The 22,547-nt window shown below is 36.3% G+C and overlaps 1 protein-coding gene across 3 annotated transcripts in view; it reads right to left on the bottom strand.

Annotated features, from left to right (window-relative positions):
* sorcs2 (sortilin-related VPS10 domain containing receptor 2) overlaps nt 1-22,547 on the bottom strand; it is a 421,817-nt gene that overhangs the window by 48,501 nt on the left and 350,769 nt on the right. For all 3 annotated transcript variants that reach the window (XM_025007208.2, XM_017422061.3, XM_025007210.2), the window contains exons 4-7: nt 19,982-20,146; nt 14,662-14,735; nt 9,510-9,574; nt 809-927 (exon numbers count right to left, since the gene is read on the bottom strand). In XM_025007208.2, the coding sequence (XP_024862976.1) occupies nt 809-927; nt 9,510-9,574; nt 14,662-14,735; nt 19,982-20,146 (423 nt within the window). The remainder of the gene's footprint in view (nt 1-808; nt 928-9,509; nt 9,575-14,661; nt 14,736-19,981; nt 20,147-22,547) is intronic.

Raw genomic sequence — 22,547 nt, 5'->3', positions numbered from 1 at the left:
CTCAATGTATTTTTCACAAATCAGAAAGTGTAAGAAATGTGAGACAACTTTGGTATGGTTTGGTGACATAGGAAACTATATTCTGACTGACTGGAAACAAAAAAGAGAATAAACTGTAATCAGTATATTATCTAAAAGCAATGTAATGTCTTTAATAAGGGAAAAATAACTAAATGTAGATATTAGATGCAAATGTATGTCACTATCTATTGTAAGCTCTCTGCACAGCATTAATTGCTTAATTGCTTAATAATTGTTCTGGTAATGTTTCAGATAAGCCTGAAAGATCTTTAGCCTATTTTCTCTCAACAGAACAGCTTCAACTGTGACTATTTTGCACAAATTGTTCCCTTCAGGTCTAAGGTCTGGAGTTTGACACAAAACAATAATTTTTAATTAAATCAACCTAAAAAAAAATGTTGTTCAAGAAAACAGATTATTTCTTTTTCCATAACAACATATTCAGGCTCATAAACAGAAATTAAGTTGCAAATTATTATAAAGTGTAAAGTAAAATATTAGACTAAATATTTCAGCAGTTCATATTCTGGCTTGGAATATAAATGTTTGTAGATATGCAAAAGTGAGTTGAAACCAATCAAAGCAAACAAATAATAACAATAATAATCAATGGAATCTGAAACAAACTTGTTCGGGATATGATTTAAAATGTGCTTTATTGATTTGAACTAAAACTTACAGATATTGCTGTGATTTTCTAAATTCTATTTTGTTTCAACTTGTTAATGATAATTGTTGTGTATTCTACCACAACTCTTTGGACTTGCCTTCTTGTAGTGACATTTACCTTCACAAATATGTAGTCATCCTGAACCACCAGAGAGTTGTGATCAATTTTCCCAAGAAACTGAGCGGTCACCATTTTGTCTGAACAGTTCTGGATGAGACAGGTAACATACAGGTAACCTGCAAAGACACACAAAAAACAAATAAAAAAGAAAGATTATAACCAACATTAGCTCAAAAAATTTTTCACAAGTTTGGATTTCCATATCCCTTTGGATTCTTATACACAGAACTGCCATTTATTTGATAAAGAATGCATTTGTATATACTTAAAATGATGATATACACTGTAACAATAAAAACGTTAGAAGAGATGTTAATGTCTGAGTTTAAAGATCAGTGTCAAAATGTTGAGGATAATAATAAACTATTGAAATAAAGGTAAAATGTTGAAACTAAAGTTATTTTCAGATTAAAAACTGAAGCTATGTCCAAAAATAATTTACAATAACCATATGTTTTGTAATGACTTTATACTTCCGAAGATTTTATGAATAATGAAATTATTTTAGCACACATTTATACTTACTGCAGGTTAGGGTTAAGGCCAGGAGCTGTACTCCACCTGTATACAGTAACTTCCTAAATTGCATAGCAGCTTAGACTGCAGTATACGTTTTACAAGGGAACAATAAGTTCTTTTAAAACATCATGTTTTGATAATTTTTTTAGGTCAACAATAGATGTGTAGATTTTAGACTTTTATTGTGAAGGACTAAAGGAACCTCTGTGATTTCTGCTGTTGTGATTGACGTTCTTATAATAAACCACACATCAGAGTGGTATGAGAAAAAAAACCTTCTGCTGTTATTTTGTAGTTTATCTAGTAAAAGTTAATCTAAAACCTTCAGCTACAATAATAATAACTAAATACTGAACAAATACAGTTAAGTTTTGAGACCTTCATTTTTTTCATCATGGAAGGATAAGCCCCTACATGGCATGTACCACTGACAGACTGAGGAGGCAGCTGATATGAACAAATCCTACCAGTGGCTAGAAAGGTCTGGACTGAAGGACAGCACAGAGGCACTAATCACCGCAGCACAAGAACAGGCCCTCAGCACAAGAGCAATAGAGGCAGGACCCAAGTTGCAGGCTGTGTAAAGATGCCCCTGAGACAGTCCAGCACATAATAGCAGGATGTAGGATACAGGCAGGCAAAGTGTACATGGAACGCCATAACCAAGTGGCTAGAACAGTGTAAAGGAATATCTGTACCGAATATGGACTGGAGACTCCACCAAGGGTGGTGGAGAATGACAGGGCTAAGATACTGTGGGACTTATAGATCCAGACTGACAAACAGGTGATGGCTAACCAACCGGACATTGGGGTGATTGAAAAGCTACAGAAGAAAGTAGTAGTGATAGGTAGAGGTAGCAATCCCAAGTGACTACATCAGGAAGGAGCATGAGAAGTTCAAGAAATACCAAGGGCTGAAAGACGAAATAGAGAAGTTGTGGAAAGTCAAGACCTCACTGGTACCAGTGGTCATCAAAACAATCAGTGCTCAGAGATCTCTGTCCAGAAGAGTGCAGTCCTAGGAACAGCTAAGATACTGCTTAGAACCCTCAAGCTCCCAGACCTCTGGTAGAGGACCCAAGCTTGAAGTGAAGTAGAATCCACCATTTGGAAAAATATTGAACGTTAAATGAACGTCTGGACTGACCACAAGTTGCTGTTTAAGCTAAATGAAGTGAGTGGCCATCATAAAAGGTAATGAAGAGTGATTTTTTTCCCCTCTACTTTATAACCAAAACAGTTTGTTAAAGCATACTTAACCATTCTGTAAAGCAGCCACAAAAAGCAGAAGCTGCAAAAGATGGAAACCAGATGAGACAAACAAAAAAAGGCAAATAAATAAATTGAGACATCATTTTCCAAACTCTATGAGATATGACAGCTTCTCCATAAAAATATAGCTGCTCTTACATCCAAATGGCCAGGGGAGATTATCCTCTCAGACAGACGCAGAGAGGTTAGCGCCTGTTACAAAAGCTCACCCACTGTTGAATTTCAACCAGCAGCTGCATCAGCAACATTCAGCCATTATTACCCTCAGAAAGGTGACAAGCTGGCAATATAGAAAATGTTCAGCCACACTCATTCATACATAAGCCTGCACCCACACATGTGGGGTGAGAAGTTCAGATGTGTAAACCTACACTTTTTTTTTTTCCACACCACTGCTCGTTTTGACCTACATCTGATGACATCAGTGACTAAGTATATGAATGGGAGCTTTCAGTCATTCAAATCAAACTGACTTTTGTTACAAACACAGATAGCCTTCTGGAAGATTTAATCTGTAAATCGGAATTTTCAGCTCACAGTTGGTCCTACAAGAAAATCAATCCAGTGTTTGGTTTATAACCTTTTACAAAATTAATGCCAAATTCTTGTAAAGAAAATTTGTCCTTGGACATGTGTTATTGCCACTGGAAATAAATGACAAAGCAGGAAGTCACCAAAAATAATTAGTGTGAGGTGAATTGCAAAAAGTTAGAAAGCTCAAAGATCATCAGGAGACATAAGTAACTTTCTGTGCTACCATTAAAATAACATCTTGTGAAAAGATCTTTTTTCATGTCAGAACTCTAAATATAAAAAAATTGAATGCTGAAAATTTACCTAATATTATTTATTACTAAAATTGTAATTGTTTTTGTTACTTCTAGGTAAAAAAAATAAGTTTAGCAGAACCCTGTTTAGTAAAAGTTAAACTTCCAAATTAGTCAATCACCTAAGGTAAATAGAAGAAACTAGCTTAGGTTAATAAGTTTAAATGAATTGTTTAAAGCTGCAGAAAACATTTAGATTAAAGTCATTTGACAATGTTTAGCTAATATGGCTACATAAAGCTGGAGCCCTGGATGAAAGACAGGCATGCTGATGAGTAAATGTGACACAGGTTTAAGAAACTGTACCTCAAGACTAACCATATCTCTAAATGCCAAATACAACAAAATTAACAAACAATAAACAGAATACTTGGAATATAAGAAAAATTTTACCAAAAGAGCATAGAAAACCTCCCAATTATGACAGTTATGATAGAAAAAAATGGAGACATATTTCTTTTGCTATTTTTCATGTATTTTAAAGATAACTTCAGGTGATGCCAAACAAAATACAGTTGAATACAGCATGGGGAAGAGGTGAATTGATCCTAATTTAGAAGATCTTGCACAGTTTATTGGGGCATTTCCTAACGTGTGAAAGCCTGGCTTCTAAAAATAAAAGTAAAGAAAACATAATCAGAGTCAACTCCACATATAATCTCTGAGTCAGCCCTCTCTATTGGAACAGTACTTTTATTCCTCTGAATTGTCTTCGCTCCAAAGGTGTCTGGTCTAACAAATGGAGTTACTAATTTATTGAAAAGCCCAGACGTTTAATTAAAGCAGCATATGGTGGGGAACTCATTAAAAAACTATTACATCAGCTAAGTGTTCAATTCCAGATAGTGGTCCATGCACTTCTCTATACCTCTTGCTATTCTTTCTCATCTGAAAGTTCACTCATATATAGTAATGTACACACATTTTAAAACTTCATCAGTGCATCTTGGGTGATATAGCAAGGACAATTTTAAGAGTTAAAGGCCTAGCCTTCTTTGAAGGAATGCATATCACTAACTGTCTTTCATGCCAGAGTTTTAGACTAAGGCTACATTAACACTGAAGGCTAAAGTTGCTCTAATCTGATTTTTTTCCCCCATATGTGACACATATCAGATTTTTTTTGACAGTCTGAATGTCACAAATCCAATTTTTTAAAATCCCACCTAGGTCATTTTTATATGTGGTACTACATCACATACACATCCAATGATTTTCAAAGTAACCTCAGTTTGAATAGTTATGTTGCATTTTGTCTGACTTTTACGTTATTGAAGTTGGAGTGTGTGAACTGATCCAAATTTTGATATTATCGACACAAACGTTGGAGCTGTATTGTATCAATACTAGCATGATGGGCTCAGTACTTGAGTTTGTTTCTTTCTTCTACTTTCAGTATGTAGCTCCCTTTCCAGAAGCACAATTATGTAGGTAGAAAGCAGCAAGATCAAAAGTAAAAATTGGATGAAACAAGAATGGTAGATAATAGTTTAGTTGGCTCTGACTGCACAATAACTTCAGAATTGATACACACGTGTCAATGTGTAGGATCCATTTTTACTTCTGTAAGCACTGCATGCTGTATGTGACATCATGTTTTCTTCTGTGTTTGTGGGTCACTTCAAGGCCAAGTTTAATGGAGGTTGCATTTAATTTAAAATGTGAACAACCATGCTGAAAATTTGATGAATGTGAACTTAGTTTAAGATTATCTTATGCTTAGTAAGGATGGCATTATGGTCGTTTTGTTCCAATGCTGTAAATGCCATGTGTGATCACATGTAATACTGTGTGATCTTGCAAGATGTGTTAATGCTCTGAGAAGGTACTGAGAATCACTGTCAGTCACTACCATACTGTAGTATTTGTAGCTATCTTTGTTTTCTAAGGTTGCTTAGCTGTGGCAGTCATACTAAGGGGGACTGACTCCAAAAGTGAATCAGTTGTAGAAGAACATCCAATGATTGATTTCTATTAATTTCAATAAAATTTGTCTAGTGATTCATTAAATATTTAGATACATATTTAGAGGTGCAAACAAAAACAGACAAGCGTACACACGCACACAACCCAAACATATTTCCATTGCTTTGCCTTTGGCCATGTTTAAAAAAAGAGTTGCATGGAACAAATAAACACCATTTTAAAACATCTTAAGGCATTAAAATAAAGTTTGTCACCTGAACATACAGTGTATACTATAGGGAATGATGGAGATGTGTATTTGTTTATGTATTTCTCTCTATTAAAAAACAAGAAAAAAAAAGTGTGTGAATCTCTTGTGAGTGTGTCGCGAGCGGTGGTGGCAACGGAGGCGCACCCAGAGAGCAGACTCATACTTATTGCTAAAAGAAAACTCATTTATTGAATCAAAAACAAAAGCTGACAAGGCAGCGAAACAAAAACATAAACTAAATCCAGAACCGAGGCAAGGGCAAAAACAACAGAAACTGGACCATGGGGGAAAACAGGCAAGGAACAGAGACCAGAGCACAAATGAAGAATGATCCAGCAGAGAGGTGAAGAAAGTGACCGGATTTTAAGCAAAGAGGATGATTAGGTAAGTGGGCACAGGTGAGAGGTCATCATTGCAGACAGGTGGAGGTGGGCGTGGCAGGTAAATGGATGACCACTGGGGAGAAGTGGATGATTACATAAACACAGACACGAGAGAAAAAGCCAGAACTAAACTCAGGCCCACCCAGAAAACCAAAAACAAAACATGAAACACAAACTCGAAAAGAAACATGAAGACAGACTGTAAAAACCCACATCCCGACAGAGTGACTGTAGCTTGTGTATATCTGCACATGAATACGGTACACATGTGCTTTTCTGCACATCAATCTCCCCAATGACAGATACACTCCATGTTAGCCTTCCCTGCACACATGGCTCATCTATCAATCGACCACCTCCATTTCTCAGGAGTCCTGTCCCTGTTGTCAGTCAGTGGTCTTGGGTCCAAAAGAGGGCACAGATCCTCATCTCGCAGAGAGTCTCTCAACTCTGTGTCCATTTTTTTTTTTTTTTTTTTTTCATACCATTTAACCTTGTCCATGCCACATGCGACGAGCGGTGGGCTGTACAGATTGGTTTTGCATGCCTAGTCGCTCTAGCCCCTTTTGTATCTCCATCTATCTGGGCACAGAAAGAAGGGGGATGAAGTAGTCGAGGAGGGAGGACCATGTGGCGGTGCCTAGCCCCAGGAAGAGCTCCCATGTCTGGGCATCCAGCCCAAACAGACAGCCTCTTCTCTTCACCTTCCACAAACACAGGCAGTCTTGTTCATGCTGACAGATTTCCCAATGCTTCCCCCAAGAGCTCCAGCTTTTAAAAAGGTGTTTTGTTTTTTGTATTTTTTTCTTTCCTAGGAGGGAGGTTTATGGAGAAATATAGTAAAGAAATCCTGGAATAAAAACAGATTTTTCATGCCCTTCACGCTGCCACTCTTCTCTGACTGTAATGACTATGCTTGCTCAAATTTATTTGGGGGGGGGGGTATTATAGGTTTGTAGGCCCACAGGGGGGAATTTAAGTCAGGGATAAACACATGTGGACATTTACAATCTCATATACACACTTCTATTACCCTCTTGGCCCTTGGGGAGGGATTAGGCACTAACCTGTCTGTCACTCAGCTGATATAATAACCTGGACCACCAACCCCCATAATTTACTCATTAATTCCCCACTGGCCCCTACATAAAACACTACCTTACCTGCAACAATGTCAAATATTTATCACCTTTCTTCAGTTCTATTTGCTGCAATAAAGTAGAATAAAGCAGAGCTCATTATCATCATCTGCCACTAAAAATAGTGTATTTTCTTCCACAACTTAGTCCATCAGCACTTGGACAGATATAAAAAGTAGATCAACAGAGTGGATTATCAATGTTTATTCAGTCTTAATTTTTTTTTATAAATACAGTGGGTGCACACACTAATTTGTTATCAAACCTTGGAGGAATAAAAGAGTATACAGTGTAAATTTGTCAACTAACTGCAAATCCATCAAAAAATATAACTAACAGGAAAATTCTGAGTTGGACAACAACAGTGCCTGGAGGAAAGCACCAAAAGCAGTTTATTGTTAATTAACAGGGTTGTTTTACTTTAACTTGAGGGTATAGCTACATTAAGCACAAACAAGGACCAATTATTTGAAGTGTTTCTGAAGTATACCACTGCTCCAACTGCAAAAGAAACTCAGAAAACTTTAAAATTGTGTTTAGATAAGAAAAATAAGTGCGTCTTATGTGAGAGTTGAATTCAGCTCCCCAGTATTTCAGCATTTCTCACACCCTAAAAAAGGAAGACCCCCCCTTAGCAACCCTGCTACAGCATAAAACAAACACAAAAAAACATCCAGAATGTTGATGGTCTTTGCAGGTTTTTAGCAAAGTCTTTAGGTGTGTATTTAGAACACACCTCATCAGGTCCACAATGGTTTTGAGTATGCACAAAACATCTTTAGCAAGGTTGTGGCAGTTTTATCTTCATGGTGGTAGTGTATTTATGGCTTGATCTTGGAGAATTAAAAACAGAACTTGCCACACTGGCCTCATGCTTAGGCTACAATTGTGTTCATGACAAGATTGTGGAAAAAAAAAACTAGGACAGACATGGTACCCAAAGTTGCATCCTTCTGTGCTTTCACATTGAAAGAGATTTTCCAAGTTTGCCACAATCCAGCCATGTTTTAATAGATTGTGTAGAGAGCAGTGGGACCTTAAACATTCTCACTGAGTTTGAGTACATGGTAACATTTTCTATCATTGCTGTGTTTTAGGTCCTGAATTGAGCCTTAGCAGGTGCTGTGAGTGAGCACTTTGATTGACTAGATTTCCTCACTCTGCTGGTGTCTTTACTTGCTCTACTCTCCATGTTCGTATTTGTAATTATTTCTATCATTATCATGTTTTTTTTTTAAATTTTCTATAGAAACTCCACCTGGACCAGACATTCTGTGTTTATGTCTGTTTCCTGTCCTCTCAAACCCCAGCCAGTCAAAGCAGATGGTCGCCCATCCTGAGGCTGATTCTGGTTCTGCTGCAGGTTTCTTTCTGTTAAATGGGAGTCATTCTTTTCCATTGTTGCCAATGTGCTGCTCAGGATTGAAACTGGCAATGAAATGAAGATTTAATGCAATCTGCTAGTTTTATTAGATAAATAACTTACAAATTGGCTTCTTGTAATGTATGTGAATGTTTTTGTACAGTGCCCTAAGATGACTTTTGTTGTGAAATGGTGTTATATATATATGGACTAAATTGAACTGGATTTGTTAAGACTGCCAATATACAAGAACTAGTTGCTCAAATGGGTTGATAGGTTACATTAACCCGTTTGAGCTAAGCTACAATTAGTTCTTCTATCAGATTGGGCATCAGTTATAAATAATTTAATCCTTCGCACAGCAGACTTGGCATGGGGATTTGCGAGCAGACAATTACTAAAGTAAGTTATTGGGCTTATCCTGAAAACCTTTAAAAGAACCCTATAGAGTTTGTTCTGTCTGTGTGGATGTGCATAATAGTGATGAAGACCTTTGTTTGACAGTTGTTCGTTGTAGGATGCTAATTTATATCGTAACATAATCCTGTCCAAAAAACGCAAACATGGTTGTCAGCAAAAATTGTAATGTCCTGAGATGACTTTGTTGGAATATATATATATATATATATATATATATATATATATATATATATATATATATATATATATATATATATATAATTTTATTATTATTTTTATATAAATAAATTGAATTGAATTAAATGTTTCAGTTTAATGTTTTTAACGGAACTCTTTTTTTGTTAACTCAAGAAGGCTCATATTTCATGTCACCTTGGAAAAAAAAATAGGGTTAGTTAATCTTTGCCTACATTTGAATGTTTTAGTCACTTTTGTGAACCTTGGCCTCCTGTCTGTATGTCTTTTAAGTCTATAAGTCAACAAATTAGAACATTTGTAAAGAACTTAGATGACTGGAATATGAACTACAAAGAAATCTTGTGATAATGCAACCAGCTCTGTACAGTATCTTGGGACAAATATAAATGATTATAGCACCTCCACTTGTATCTTGCATTTCCATGTGCACCAGATCAGGGTCCACATCCACACCAGATACAGACCTGAAACACATAAAAGAATCACATTATTAAGGGGATTTCTGACCATTCTGTTGCAAATTAGACCTGAAATTATGAGACCAATTCTACATTTTAGATGAGCCACACTTGACAAATTCTTCACAGATGATAGTAAAGGACTGTTTAAAATGAGTAGCCAATGGATGTGAATATCCATCACTGAAGCTACTGCTTTTTTGGTCAATTCAGTATTACTTTTCAAAGCAGAAATGTATAAAAGCTCAGTTGTGAATCCATGTGAACTTGAGATACAAGCTTGCAAGGATGTAGCAGACAATTTTGTTCATACCTACTATTTCTTTGTGCCACAGATATCCAAAACAACAATAAAGCAAAATTTTTTATCAGTTTTTTTCTACATCCGTCTAACTTTGTCCTGATCCTGTCACGCTCAAATTCTGAATGTGTGCTAAATGTATAATAATTGAGTGGAAACTGTATATGTTATAAAAGAAAAAGTAAAGGAACAAGTTTTGGGAGAATCTTAAACTAAGGCGAAGATGTTTATTTCTCTGTATTTTGATAAGGTGATATTGTGGATGTGCTTGCCACCTACTGTCATGGCATGGATATTTTAGTGTTTTTGTTTAGAATAATGTAAACAAAAAAAGAAATTTTATAAATGGAAAAAAACAAGTGTTTGAAAAAATATCCAGAGTTGAGTAAACTGGGTCTTAATCTGACCTTAATTGTTAGATTTTTTTTTTTTTTTACTTTTATGCCTTTACCAGTCTTTATTAAGATTTAACTGATATCCAGTATAAGCACAGAACCTTTGAAAAAGAAAAAATCAATGAGTAGATCACAGTCCTACATCACTAAAACCTTTTTTTGAAGACAAGCTCAAATTTAACTTTAACTTTACAAAAAAAAGGCACTTGGCTCAGAGACGTGAGAGGTGTTTGGTACTGGAATGATAAATATTTTAACTATATAAGAAATACTTAATCTGAAACTTAAAGGTAAGCTAAAAAAATCAAAATGTATAATTGAACTTTCTTTGGGTACTCTTTATGTGCCAGAGTGAATATGCAAAACTCATCAAGGAAAGTGCACTTAAGAGTTAAGCTTTGCATGCTTTAAAATCCTCCAATTTTTTATGCTCTCATTCCTTTTCAGAAGGACACCAGTACTGTAAACTACTGTGCATATGCTCTGTGTGCCCTTCAGTGAGCTGTAAAATAAGTAGTTCATGCGATTAGAGTTGAATTTTCATTAGCCGAGTAAAGATGGAATGGAAATTTAAAACATTGTTACTTTCCATATATTTTTTTTTTTTATGAGCAATTAGTAAGCCATAGAGGCATGGCTGGAAGGTAAAAAGATGAGAGATCTCTGGGCATAGATCATCAAAGAACATCATACTAATAAAAAACCTCAGTCAATATAAAAGAAGAAAGGCAAATTAATTCAGAAAAAAAAACAAAAAACAAATTCAACATGAATTGGGTCTTTACACCAGTGTTGCCAGATTTACAGTAATTATCATATTTATATTTTAGTTTTAGGGTCTTTATGAAAAATGATAAAAACAGTTTTTTAAAAGCCCATATGTACGAGAGTTTTTGGCATTTCTGTGCACAAGAAAAGAAAAAAAATGCACTTTTTATCCACGGAAACATTCACATATCATCAGAAAGTCCACATGCCCACCAATTGCGCATGCTTAATCATTAAGTAAAATACCCAGAACATCCCCTCTGCAAAAGCCTCATCATTTGGTGTAGACATAGAGTTCATACCACAGGTATTTTTGATTTTTATGTAGGCCTGTTTAAAGTTTAAAGTATTCTCTAATATTCTACTTCAAACTGAATGTGTTAAAACGATTTGAAAAAGAGTTCACATAATTACATGTTCAAAACAAGTACTGCACAGTGCTGCCAGCTAGTACAATTGGGTATAAAAAAGGTCAAAGCCTTCTATATAAGTTTTAAAAAATTCCTTCAAACCACTCACTCAAATTTTCCGAATTCATGTAATTTCTGGCAGTCTTTTAAATTTAAGCAACAGAGCACAGTCTAATCTAATTTTTTAAAATGAAGAGTGTGATTTAAAACATACATCTTTAGGGCTTCAGTTCTGTGTGACTTGAGGTGGATCCCTTTTTGGTTTTGACCAAATGCCATTACACTGCTCCAGCCCCATTCACTCGGAATTAAGACCTCACTACATTCCTGTTGACCTACACAACCTGTTAGAATGTGGCTGGACCATGGCAAATTTGGAAAACTTCCAGTGTGAAAGCAATCATGATGCTGCTACAATTATAGTGAAGTTAAACAGGTTTTTCTTCTATTGTCCATGTCCTTGAGATACTCTCCTGTGACATGCTTGCCTTGTTCTATATACCTGGTATACCATCATCTATATAGCATCAACTGATCTGGTACATTCTTCTCAGAACAAATCAGGATGCAGCTACTTGCCGAAAGATCACGCCACTTTAACATGACAGTATCATCACAGATATCACATCTGTGCTAGCTTATCTCCATTACTTTGTATCAATCACAGTCGTAGCCTAGGCAGGAGGCCAGCATTGCCAATCTTGCTTTAAATTCTGGATCACCAAGCCACACTACAGTGTGGAGGCCAACACATCATGGATACACTGCCACCACAGCGATAAATCACCATGACCTTGTTACAGATGTTTTATGCATGCTCAAAACCCTCCACATCCTATCACACTACGTCAGACATTCTTAATATGTCCTTGAAGACCTCACCAAGACTCGACAAAGATCATCCATGTTCTCAGTGGTTGCAATGGGGTCATCAACCACCATATATGGGGCTTAATGCTGGATTTATACGTTGCGAGAAGTAAAGAAATTGATTCTTGGTCATGTGATTATGAGATGTTCATTTTCACACAGACATTTCATACTCCATAAGAAATAGCAGCATAGACCTCCTGGGAAACCCCTCCCTACTCCCACAGTACCAAAACAAATTTCTTCCCACTGACTTCTCCACTCTTGTCCCTGTACAAAATATTTCTTTTCTTACTGCAACCAGTCATTTTTATTATACAGACTAAGACAGTAAACGCTGTTTGGTATTTGCAAATGTGTCACAAAGAGACTGCCACCATTTCCAACAGATGGTGCACAATACTGAGCGAACACAGGAGTGTGTCCGTATACTGCCTGGCCGAGGCATACTTCCTCTCGGCCATCACAGATACAAACAGGTGCCTCTGTCTTTGTGCAGTCTCCTTTGTGCACAATAACTTTGATATCTCCTTCTATGAGGTTTTTTTTTTTTTACTAAACTGATCAGATTTGCTGGAACAGGTGATGATTTTCGTCACATGACTTTGTCAGTAAGAGCAGATTTCTTCCTTCACTTTGTAAAAATCAAACTTAACTCTTAGCTCTTAACTCTTACACACACCTACATATTGCACATTTAGCAGAGAGGTCAGGGTGTCCTTACGCTTTTATGATGTAAAGTATAGCAAATCTGCTAATTCAAACTGATATTTTTCAGGGACATTCCTTGAAAAAAAAGGAGTATGAACTGTGCTAGCAAAAAAATATCACAAACTATTTTCCTCATTAAAAGATCTTTCATAACAAGGATGAAACCTGAAGACAAGTCTTTTGGAAGCTAGATAAATAGCTACACTTCATATATGATAACATTGACATTGGATGTGTTTACATAAAGGATTATTGGACATAGCTTATTAACTTTGTGTTCCAGTTCATAGAGGAATACTTTACTACTGCCCCTTGTGTCTTTGAATAAAGGGGTAAAGCTGGGGGCCAACACTAGGACATGGGATTTGGCTTTTGCCAAGTTTGCTGATTTAATACCATTTTTAAAAAAGCTGTTTGACCATGGGTAAAATAATATAAGGTTAAGTTACACTTTGACCTTCACGTGAGGTCAATTTCCATCTATTTGCAGAAAAGTGAAGACAGACTGAGTGGGCTAAAAAGAAATCAGCAGAAGTGAAAGAGAGCAACAACTGCAAACATACAGGAACATAATCCATGTGTGGGGATTTAATGTCAGCCCACTGGTGTCTGCTGCTCTTTTATTTTTCGTATAAAGGTTTTTCAAAGCATTTAATTTTCATCACCTGTCCTTAAACGTTTGCTTTTGTTGTCAGTTGTCTTTCTGTTCGATGCCATTTTAATTAAAAAGAGATGCTTCTTTTTGTTCAGGATGACAAAAATCACCCTCAGTCACAAAACAAGACCTGCGGGAACAGATATGTCTAAACCATCTTGATAGGAGATTACTCCTTTTCTCTTGTTGCCTTTATAACTGTTAGGCTACAGGCAGGTATAAGGACAGATTAAAACAAACAGAAGCTAATCCTGTCTCTGAGGTTTATCTTCACATGCCTTTTTATTCCAACAAGTGCTTCTTGCAAACTTAAGTCAAAATGAGTTTCAGTTCAGTGTCAGAGTTGGGAAGTTTTACCCAAGCCAACTAAATCAGAGCAAAATGTAGCTCAGTTTAAAAAAAATAAATAATTTTTAGGCATACTATGTGGCCAAATATAAAAATGTGTAATTTATTTAAATGCAAAGCATCAACAATTTTAATTGTAACACTTGGGGATTTTCATTTCTGTGTTTCTGTTCCAAAGGAGAAGACAGGAGACAATTGACCAGCAAGGAAGTGGAGAAAGTGACCAGGTTTTAAAGACAGAGGGTAATTAGGAGAAGTGGGCACAGGTGAGTGATAACTAACGAGGAGCAGGTGGAGATGGGCAACTCACTCTACTCACAAATCAATGAGCATAATCTTGTTCTATGAATTTTACACTGAAACGTCATGTTTGACTGCCAAATTAGATTTAAAAAATAACGTTACGACTTCTTGCATGAAGTTGTTTTAGTAAAATACCCAACAACTAATTTTGGGGGGAACAGGAATGGATTGGCAACATCTATCACCCCTTAGTTTGCATGGTGGATGGTGGGTGAACTGGTCTTTTTTGAACTAGGAACGTATATAGAACAGAGTTTTCAGAAATATAACAGGGCAACACACTAGGCTGCCCTAGTCTTTGAAAAACAGGAGAATATAAAAGTTCAACTGACCAGAAGACTCTGTCCTTGGTCACCCTCTCTTGAAGTAAAGTCCACTTGTGGCCCAGATCTGCTGAAGCATAAAGCTGCACAAACAGAAAGAGAAAAAAATTAGCAATCAGAAAAATAAATAAATAACATATTTTAATCATAAATCCAACTTGCACCCTACTACGAGCTGTATTCTTCACAATGAAGTATAAACTGACAGTGTAAAAGGTAATAAATGAAAAAATGAAAAAAAAAAAAAATCAAATAAAGCTACTGAATTTTATGGTTCACCAATTTATTACTGACCTGAATTAATTATTATTCAAACAGGTGGGAGGTTGTGTGTATGTGTGTGTTTCGAGCTGTGTTTGGGATAATGTATTGGTAGTAAATTGTGGAATGGCTAAACATGTATGACATTGATCATGCTCATAATGAAATTCTGTTGATTCTTACAAACGTTCCATCCTTGATGTCTGAAAAGCCCATTTGAGTTGAGAAAAAGGTAGCACCAAAAACAAATCTCTACCTTCCAGAAAATGTTTGTCATTGACAGAGGTTTACATGCATCTCAACTGCTAAAAAGTTTGGGGTTTTTTCTCATGGTCATCTGAAAATATGAATTATCCTTATTGATTTGTTCCTTATACTGAGTATGCTGTATAATGCAGAGAGTGAGTAATACATATACTTGATAAAATAGGATACTTTCTTCATTATACTGGCAAAAATCATTAGATTAAAATGAAAAAAAATTGGGGTGGTCAGTTTTCAGGGGAACTCACTCACTGTCATGGTTAAATGGTCTATGCATCATTTTCAGGCACGATATGATCCCTGATGGATTTAATGTGCTACCCTTTAGTGATTGTCATAAATAAATGAGACAGTGCTGGAAATAATTGGATGCTTCTGTTTCACTTCAGTGGTTTTGCTCACTTTTACATCGCTCAAAAAAATAAAAAAATAAAAAGAGTATATCCGCATGTCTTGCTTCTAACTCTCCTCTTCTAGTTTTTTTTTTTTTTTTTTACAAAATGAAAAAAGGGTGAAAGATTTATGTATTTTTGTTGCCTTTGCTACTATTTTGGAGGAACAGTTTTACAAAAGTATATTAATAATTACAGTATTAAGTCTGACTACTGTATGACCACTATATACACTTGTGGAAACAAAAGGCATGTAGTTTGTTGCTTGATTTGTAAAAATGGGATTCAAAAACAGATATGGAAAAAAATAAGCTGTAAATTTGAAGGTTTTTTTTATTGGGCAACACTATTTCTATATCGGACTTCAGCCACCAATTTCAGACCTTTGGAACACCCCCTGTCTGTGGCCGTTGCATAGACAAAACATATAGCTTGCTCAGACTGTCGTGAAGCAGGTCCTAGGAGCAAAAGCCTTGTCAGATCATCCCCAGATCTGACTCAAGGGTGAAACCCGACTCCAAGTAAGCTATTATGATTCGACATATTGTAAGGCTTCTACCAAGGGTGATGACCATCTGCCTTGAACAAAATTACTCCTAGGATAACTGGGGTACTCAAACAGTTCCACCACATTGTGATGCTAATTTGTGGAGGTGTGGTTCTTTTACATGTCATGGGATACCAGTCTTGCCTATGCCATTGTAGGAATACTGGATGGCAGTGCCCAACCAGTCTTTATGTGTTTTGTGAACTTCAATAAGACTTCTTGCAGCAGATGCTTTAAAGGTATGGCATTTTGGGCTCTTTGCTATGAACCATTTGCTACTTATACAACAATAGTAAGAACTTGGTTTGTTTCACTGTTTCACTTGTTTCCAGTGGGTATTCAACTGCACCAGGGTTTTATACCATTGACTCCATTGAATAAATGTCTGTCAGCATGAACGAGGGCTGTTTTCAGCTGCAGGGGTACTCTGTTGGGAAAAAAAAGCTCACTCTAGGCAAATGGTTTTCTACCTATACGGGAGGAGTTAAAATATGTTTAGGTTTGGTTCACACATGCAGGTATAAAAAAAAATCAAAAGCTGGAGACTGATTGATTGAGGAAGAACCGACAGGTTTACTCTATGTCATGATGGGGATCCAACTGATTTACCTGTTGGTCTATTTTTCAACTTTTACAATTTGTTAAACATAGACAAAAATGAGCTTCCTTAAAAGGGTGTCTGGGTTCACTTTCAATGTAAGAATGAGAAGCTCAGTCATATGAGAAAGTCTGTACTTCTGTGTATTAAAAGAAGCTGGGTGAGGTAGTTAGGTTGTTTTTTAAAAAGCCTCCCAGGAAAGGTTGGTGAGCCATACTAGATGCATTATTTCTCTCAACTGTCTGAGGAACACTGGTAAATTGGTAGAGGCAGTTAGCGCTGTAGAGAGGTTTGTTGTAAAACGTTTTGACACCAAATCCAGACACAAATAAGCAGCAAAAAATACATTATTAACTAATGCTTGAGTTATTGAGTGGGTCTGTTGCTGAAAACTTTAGACCTTAGTTTTTAAGAGACTTTTCAGTTAGGAGGTAAGACATTTTCATCCCAAAGAACCAATAAATAAATAAATAAATAAATAAATAAAGAGTCCAGTTGTCCTCTTTTTAATAACCAAATGTTTTAGCCTCCAGTTCCTGCCCTGGGTATTAAAACACAGGAACAGGGTGTAAGCCTGATGAATGCATAGTACTATTGATAAAATCTATTTTCTATATCCATTTCATTGTATTCAGGATTGCAGGGAACTGCCTATCTTCTGCAGTTGTTAGGGCAAGAGGCAGGGTCACCAGTCCATCACAGGACACCCAGGCAAACAGTCAATCACACTCACAACCAGTGACAATTTAGAATTGCCAATTAACCAACCACGTATGTTTAAAAAAAAAAAAAACTTGTTTAAAGGGCATTCTCTGACAATATTAGAGTGAGAAAGATTCTGCCGCTTGGAATTGTCTTCTCCCTGAAATTTTCTACTCAACATTTATTTGTTATAAATTGATAAAAATCAACAAGCTGTGTCCCCATCTCTCTTATCTTGTAGTCATCTCCAACTCATACTCAAAGTGCTAACAAATTGCATAAGATCTTACAATATTGCATGTGATCGCACACAATGTTATTTTCAAGATTGTTCTAAAAAGAATAAAACTCCATATTTTTAAAAGATTAATTCATTAATTTAAAATTTTGACATGAAAGATAGTGGATGGTAAGGATTCCTTCAAGAAATGCATATGTATATTTAGGACCATCTAATTTGGAGAAGTTTGTGGGCTGAGGAGGTGATAGTATCCAATATATGTCTGTCTGAAAAAAAAAAAGTCTTACAGTAAAAGTAAAGTACTGCTGATTGTCACACACCTGAGTGTGTGAAATTTGTTCTCTGCATTTGACCCATCCCCTGAGGGAGCAGTGAGCAGCAGCGGTACCATACTCACAAATTATTTGTTGATCTAACCCCCCAATTCCAACCCTTAATGCTGAGTGTCAAGCAGGGTGGCAATGGGTCCCATTTTTACAGTCTTTGGTATGACCCAGCCGGGGACTGAACCTACAACCTCCCAGTTTCAGGGCAGACCCTCTACCACTAGGCCACCGAGCTGGCCTAGTTTGTCTAACTTACAAAGTTAGACAAACAAAGATAAATTAAAGAAGCATACCTTATAGGAATGCCAATTGCAAATTCCATGTCAAAGTTTTGGATCTAAAGCAATCACATAGCACTCAGAATACATGATGGGGATAGTTCTCAGATACTACCACACCAAATTTTAACTCAATGTTTGTAAAACTGACTGAGTTTAAGTCTTTTGTGTGTTTGCTAAGGTAGTTTAGCTGTGGCAGCTATCTTCAGTCAGGTTGCATCTTAATGTTGATCAGTTGTAGAGGTACATTCAATGATTACTTTCTGAACGTTTTGTTAAAATCCGACTGGTGGGTCATGAAATGTTTTGCTAACAGACAAATAAATACAGACACAGGCAATTGCCTTTCATTGTGGTGGGCAATATAAAAGGAGATAAAACTGTTCACTTCATATTTTGTAATGAAAACATTTAGTTTTTTCCGGTTTTAATTTCTAAATGAAAGATCACTTACACAGGTAGCCTGATTAACTGATGGTAAACCTTTGCTGTCACATGACATGTTAAGTCTTGCAGAAATCTAATTTAGTCTTTGTTAATGGCTCAGAAATGGATTAGACATGATCACATATTGATGTAAACCTCTGATATATAGGTTTATTCTACCACAGTGTTTAACAAAGACTGATCACATTTTGGAGCTCCTCTTGTGCAGCATTGAATACTTAAATGCAGCCACTGAATCATTACAAAGCCTTCGAGCTACAATCAGTGTGGATGGAAAACAGCAGTTGAAAAATCTGAGAGCCACGTAGCTGCATTATTATCTGCTGTGGAAGTGTGCAAGCACATTCATTAAGCAGCACCTGAGGATCCCTCTGCACAGTATATCCGTCACCATTAAATGGCCTGTTTTAACAGTTGCACAGGAAGTGACAGTTTTACTTTAATGAGATGTCGAACACCACCGTGAGACGTTGGCCTAAAGCTCGCTTTAAGCTCTTCATCAGTTCTATAAAACAGCATTCACATGTATCCTTAGGAACTGTTTAATAATTGTTTCAAGCAGCTAAATACTTTTGCACATTTTCATAAAAAAACTATTCTGCAGCTGTTCATAAAACTGTGCTTTTTTTAAGTGTTTCTACCACAGAAAGCTGTTTATATAATAGGGACAAATGTTAGAGAATTGAGTCCGTCAGATTGTCAGCTGCTCACATCGTTTGTCCCAACAGTGTTAAAGCAGAACAGAGCAGCCTTGTCAGCTGTCACACTTGTCAGAAACAAAAATCAGTTCTGTACTATTAAAGAGATAGTTTGCATCATTTGAACTGACAAAGGCTGGAGCTTTAGCAATTTGGAACATCAGGCAGAAGTACTCTATAGAGGTAGACAACCTAACCAAATTGCTCTGAGTGGGACCAGTTACAAAACAATTTTTTGTTGTAGTAAAACAAATTGAATTCAAGGGGGTGGCCATGGATAGCCCCACCCATTTGATACCAAGGCACACACAATAGCGTGCTTTCTCTTTTTTTGGTCCTTTTTTTGTTTTGTTTTTTTACATGGCTAAAAAAAAGTATAGTATATGACCTTGTCAAATAGTGAGCCTGCTTCAATGTATGAACAGTGTTTTATAACTGTTTCATAGATGATTGGTAAATCATTTCCAAACTTATGAAAAACCTATTTGTGAACCATTAAAACTCCTTTATAAAGGCACCCATTACTGTCCCATTATTATTGATAGTCTTCATGCACGAGCAGCTCTGAAACTCACCCTGCCATCCTTGCAGAAAGCCAGCAGCTTGTCTTCTTCCTTCGGGTGGAAGATGAGTGTCTCTGGTGTGAAGTCAATGGACTGTCGTTGGAAGGAGGAACCCTCATCTGTGCTAATAAACAACATCTGATCTCGTTCGTTTATGGAAGAACCAACCATGACCACCTGAAAGACAGAAAAAGGAACAAGGGGTGGAGGGAAACAAAGGTCAAAGGTGAAACAGAGAGTAATGTCCTAATGCATTCATGGCTAAGTCACCATTCTCCTAAACATAATCAAAGACTGCCATTTTTGTGTTGATACTTGTGCATATTCATTTCACTGTTCACAATGAAAAATTAATGAACATAAATGCATTTGTGGTCAAACATTCACATTCATTCAAGACCATTTTCAAAGCCACACAAATTTTCATCAGCCTTTTTAGGTTGCTTGGAGTGTGGTGACCCCGTATTGATTATCTATTTAGAGTTTTATAGCTCATAAAGTTAAGGCATTAAATACAGGGCAGGCCAGGACATGCCAAACCACCAATCACAGTTATGGGCTTTTTAAAGCTACCAATAGTAAAGATCGATAATAACAAAAAGAAAGAAATGAGCCAGCCACATTTGAAGATGTGAGAAGCTAAAAACTGACACATGTGAGATTCTTGGTGTCAAACATTGTAACAATCATGTTTATGAAGTAAATTTGTTGTAGTATGAAAATATTTTGCATTAAATGTCTGTTTTATTTCTTTGTCTTTAAATCAACTGATGCAAATCACTGAAAAAATGGGAGCAAACAGATTCTTTTAGCTCTATCATTGCTTGTGATGTGTACCAATAAGGAAGTTGGCAAATGGATCAGTTCAGGGGATAAATGCATAAGCTTCTTTCTGTTGTCAGTTTTGGATTCATGTTAAGTCTCTACAAGCTTTCATGCATTCTCAAAACAAGTTTTCAGGTCAGACTGAATCTCTGATTGATTTTCCGAGATACAGCAAATAATCAGCCATGTCAAACGTTCACTACTGCGTAAAAAGAACTGTTTGGAGAAATTTAGCATGCAAACATTTAGACAGATTTATTCAAAGCTTTAGCTTGTATTATTTTTAATTATTGCAGTTGACAGATTACTGTATTTTCTTCGAAATTGGATGGACGGTAGGGTTGCACATCCCTGGTCTGTTACTGATATGATAAGTATTTTGACACACTGACTGCCAAAAATCTGATACCTGAGTAGTAAAATCCAATACAACCCGATAGGATTGCCCCATCAATCAAGATACAGTGGCTTTCAATATGGGTTTTGATTCAACACAGTGACATTCAATGTAACACAAGGCAACAAAGCAAAGAAAGTATCCAAAGTCATTACAGATAATTCTTCAGATATCAGTAGCTTCAAAGAAGATTTAGAGATATATGGCTTGATTGAGTACATTTATACAATTGAGTACGAAAATGGTCTAGGGCTAGAGCCACTTTAGTAGAAAAACAGTGAAGCAGTGAGCAGTGTTGTAATTACCTGAATTTCCTATCTCTCTCTGATGAACAGTGCTGGACAATGCTTGAATTCTACCATGACTAACCTCTAATTTTTAGAGCTTAATAAAGTAAAACAGACTTTTTGGCACATGAACAATACAGGCATTTTACACCAACAATGTCATTCAATGAAACCAATTATTCACTACCAGGAGCTTGTTCTAAATTATACAATAATACACTTTTATAAAACCTGACTCACAATGAGCAAATAAATACACCAAATGAAACCCTGCCCGGCAGCAGAAGTGTTTACGACTCTTTCAGTAGTTCAAGAGTGTGTTGCAAATGCATTGTCTCCAATAGAAATAACAATACAGGTTATTTCACAAGAGTGTTTTGTACCTGGTTACATCTGCAGCAGAATTTACAAACCAATTAAATAAAAATGATGTGAGAACACCTTGTGGCAAATCTGAATAATATGAAAACAATTGCACAGCAGTCAGTGACTTTCAGACCACAGTGTATCCAGCTCACATGTTCTACTTTATGTTATGTTTATATTCTGGAATATTAGTTTATCCACATGATAAGGGTGAAGCACATTGCATTGTGCTGTGACTACATCACCAGTAGTGGTAAACACTCTTTTAAAGTGTTAGTTGCTGGGGTTTTTTTTGTTTGTTTTGTTTTTACAGTTCCTACTACAGTTCCCCTCTTAGATATCACTACTGAGAAAATAATACCTCTACATGGCAGGAAAGGCACCAGAAAAAAAAAAAAAAAACATTACCACACATCTTTAACTTATAGGCAAGTGTCTGCAGAAACAAACCTGTTACAGACCCTTCATGTAATCATTTAATAAATTTGATTTTATCAGTCCAAAAATGCATCTATTCATGGTTGTTCTATTGATTCAATCTCATTGTGCACATGGGTGTCCATGAATCAGAACAACTCAGTTAATCTTTACATCCATAGTGAAGAACAATGGGTTAAAATGCTGATGGTCCTATGTTTTCTTAATTAGCAGATGTAAATTCAAGATGGCTGCCACAGCTAATCAACCTTAACAAACACAAAAT

This window comes from Kryptolebias marmoratus, linkage group LG7 (genome assembly GCF_001649575.2).
Source record: "Kryptolebias marmoratus isolate JLee-2015 linkage group LG7, ASM164957v2, whole genome shotgun sequence".
NCBI classification, from domain to species: Eukaryota; Metazoa; Chordata; class Actinopteri; order Cyprinodontiformes; family Rivulidae; genus Kryptolebias; species Kryptolebias marmoratus.
This window is presented reverse-complemented; position numbering and strand designations above follow the sequence as displayed.